The sequence below is a fragment of the Nymphaea colorata genome, chromosome 13 (genome assembly GCF_008831285.2).
Source record: "Nymphaea colorata isolate Beijing-Zhang1983 chromosome 13, ASM883128v2, whole genome shotgun sequence".
NCBI classification, from domain to species: domain Eukaryota; kingdom Viridiplantae; phylum Streptophyta; class Magnoliopsida; order Nymphaeales; family Nymphaeaceae; genus Nymphaea; species Nymphaea colorata.
In genome coordinates, this window is record NC_045150.1 from 9290536 (window position 1) to 9293344 (window position 2809).

At 42.9% G+C, this 2809-nt stretch overlaps 1 protein-coding gene across 1 annotated transcript; it reads right to left on the reverse strand.

Annotated features, from left to right (window-relative positions):
• Window positions 1-2809, reverse strand: LOC116267194 (NDR1/HIN1-like protein 6). The gene is made up of 2 exons (XM_031648800.1): window positions 2654-2809; window positions 1-870 (listed from the first exon to the last, which is right to left on the reverse strand). The coding sequence occupies exon 2, from the start codon at window positions 809-811 to the stop codon at window positions 140-142; it is 672 nt and encodes a 223-aa protein (XP_031504660.1). The 5' UTR covers window positions 812-870; window positions 2654-2809; the 3' UTR covers window positions 1-139.

Here is a 2809-nt window from a genome sequence, read left to right on the forward strand (position 1 = left end):
CAATCTATTTCTTTACATTTATGAAAATCTTTTATAAATTCTAAATATGCGTAGCTTCTTCGTGAACTAACTCAATATTAACCTGCGAGATATTGTTAGGTTCTGGATCCGGGTCCATGAGATGTAGTGTCGACCCGAATCACCAACCGAACAACCGGATCTTGCACTTGGGTGCATCGCCACCGTCCAATTGCTTGATCGTGGCCGGGCCGCATATCAACCTGATGGGCAGCTGCTTGGTGTTCACGTCCCCGACCCTCGTCCCCACGGCCGTCCGGAGCTCCACCGCCACGGCCAATGTCTTGGCGGCCACCCCCTTCTCAATGCTCTCTCCGACGTTTCTGTCAACAGTAGTCGCCTGCACGGCCGCCTGGAGGTCTATAACGGTGACGTTGCCGTCCTGCTGCGTTAAACCCGGCGCCGACCCTTCCCCGAACCTGACCCCTCCGGCTGCCGTGACCCAGCACCGGAAGTCCCTGTAGCAGAGATGCAACTTCTTGTTCCTGTTGGTAGCCTGCACTCGGACGGTCACGTTCGCGGACAGTGAGGACTTGTCCGGCTTGGGGTCGATGGCGAGGTCCTTGACGGTGAGTTCTTGGAGGTGGAAGGCCGGGAGGACTGGCCTGTACCACAGGTAGAAGAGGCCGAACACGGCAGCGAGCAAGACAACGAGGACGAGGATGACGAAGAGGATGAAGAAGAGGCAGTAGCAGCAGCAACAACAGCAGCGGCAACAGCAGCTGCTGCTGTGATTGCGAAGCTGCGGCGCTGCGCTCAGGGCGGGGTCTTCTTCTGGTAGATTCCGTGACATTGGTGGCGGCGGTGGTGGTTGATGCTGTTGTCTAGGAGCATGGGGGACTCCCACCAATGCTGGTCAGTTGGACAGGATGAGTGAAGGTGAATATCAAAGAATAACATAGAGACGACGATCATATAATCGGAAATCACCGCTGTGCTTGTTAAGGCGCGTGTTTTATGTGTTTCTTCATCTTCTATTCGGGTGATTTTATTCTTCGCTTTTGAGTGAAAAATATTCAGAACAATATACCAAAATGAAAGCCTGTAATGCTCGGATATATGTGCAAGATTATATATGTATGTTATATTACCTCGATCTGTTGAGTATTTTAATTTCTAGAATCAGTTAAAAAAAATAATAATAATCAACTACTTTTAAGTCATTCTTTAAGCTACAATTTGATAATCCAACAATTTCTAGAATCAGTTAAAAAATTACATCGTTTTCTCTTCTCTATTTGCGTAGATTACCTTGAAGTTGAAACTTGGGGGTGCGTTTGTGTGACAATCTTAAACTACATTTCACTTCCAAAATGGTATTTAAAGTGTATTTAAGTGACTTCTATGTCATCAAAAGTATGAATGACAGAATTGATACTCGATCCTAGATCCCGACTTCACAACCTCTTTTAATTTCCCCTCTCTTACCACTTGATTACCGAGTATGAATATCATTCGAGACAAGAAAAACCGTATTTACTACGATATCAATATGGTGATGATAAAGTAATGAAGTTTCCAAGTAAATGTCTTATGAAACTTGATTTCTAATTTCCGATAACGTCCGCTAAGTATTCCCGGAAATTACAAGATGCCTTAGGAGGGGCATTTACAGAAGTTGCCCACATTGCTATGTTTGTCAAATGGCGGTGAGAAGATAATCTGGCATCCTAGCCTGCGAGAGAAGGAAATTTGGTTGCGGAGACTAATTTCAGCTAGAATTACATTCCAGAAATAATTCTTGTAGGTTGTTTTCCATAATCTTAACGGTGGAGGTTAGTTACCATTAAGAAGCTAAAACATTGCTTGGATCATCAGGACTTTCACATACATCTTCGTGAGATTTCATAGCTTTGTAAATTCTGGAAGTCTTTTATGATGATTTTCTTTTAAACCAATCCAGACATCAAAATGAACCGATTTAACCACTCATTTTTTGGTTTCAAAGGTGCATCTAGTTAAAACTTCGATAAAAGACTTAATTCAATGTCTAGAATGTGACCTGCACAGAAATCATGCAGATGTGTCGAATAATTTCTCCTCAATGAGATGGCATTAGTGCTTTTGCGAGAGCAACAATTTGGTGCAGCAGAATTACAGATATTTTTGTGCAAGGGGAGTGGTGTGAGATGATATGAATGAATGAACAGCAGAAATTTACGGAGCATGAATTCACCTGCATGATTTGGAGGATAATTATCTGAAATACGTACTCTGTTTTGTTGGTTGATAATGTTAAAAAGAAAATGGAAAACTCCGTGATTGATTCTTTTCATTCTTGGCAATCAAACAGGAAGATTTGCACTCCACTGGACGAACGTAAATTATAAACACCACCACCTTGTCGTTTGGTAGCAGTGAGATAGCAAATTCGAGATAAATATGAACATCTTATGATTCACACCAAAAAAGAAGCAAAAAACAATGACATAAGGCCCAAAGGAATGTCATGCACCAATAAAAAATTACAATAATCAGTCTTTCTGGCTAACTTTGAAAATGAAAGCAGATGATTAGCTTATAGCTTCAATGAGAGGCAGAAAATTTGATGTTAAGATTTGGTGTTTGTGAGAATTCTTGTTCTTTCAGGTGGGTGTGGGCGGGGTTTGGAGAGGAGTGCAAGAGAGAACCCTACCTTGGGAGGTGGATCAGTGTAGAAATTCAGTCCTGCGTCGTTCCTTATGGCACGAGAGAGAGCGAGAGAATACTTGGCTTCTTTTGGAGTTGTGAAAACCAGGTATCCGGTGAATGGTGATAGATGAACAGTAGAGAGAGAGAGAGAGAGGGAGGG

What these genes read in the sequence shown, in the direction of transcription:
- LOC116267194 (XM_031648800.1), bottom strand. Translation starts at nt 811, where the DNA reads ATGTCACGGAATCTACCAGAAGAAGACCCCGCCCTGAGCGCAGCGCCG.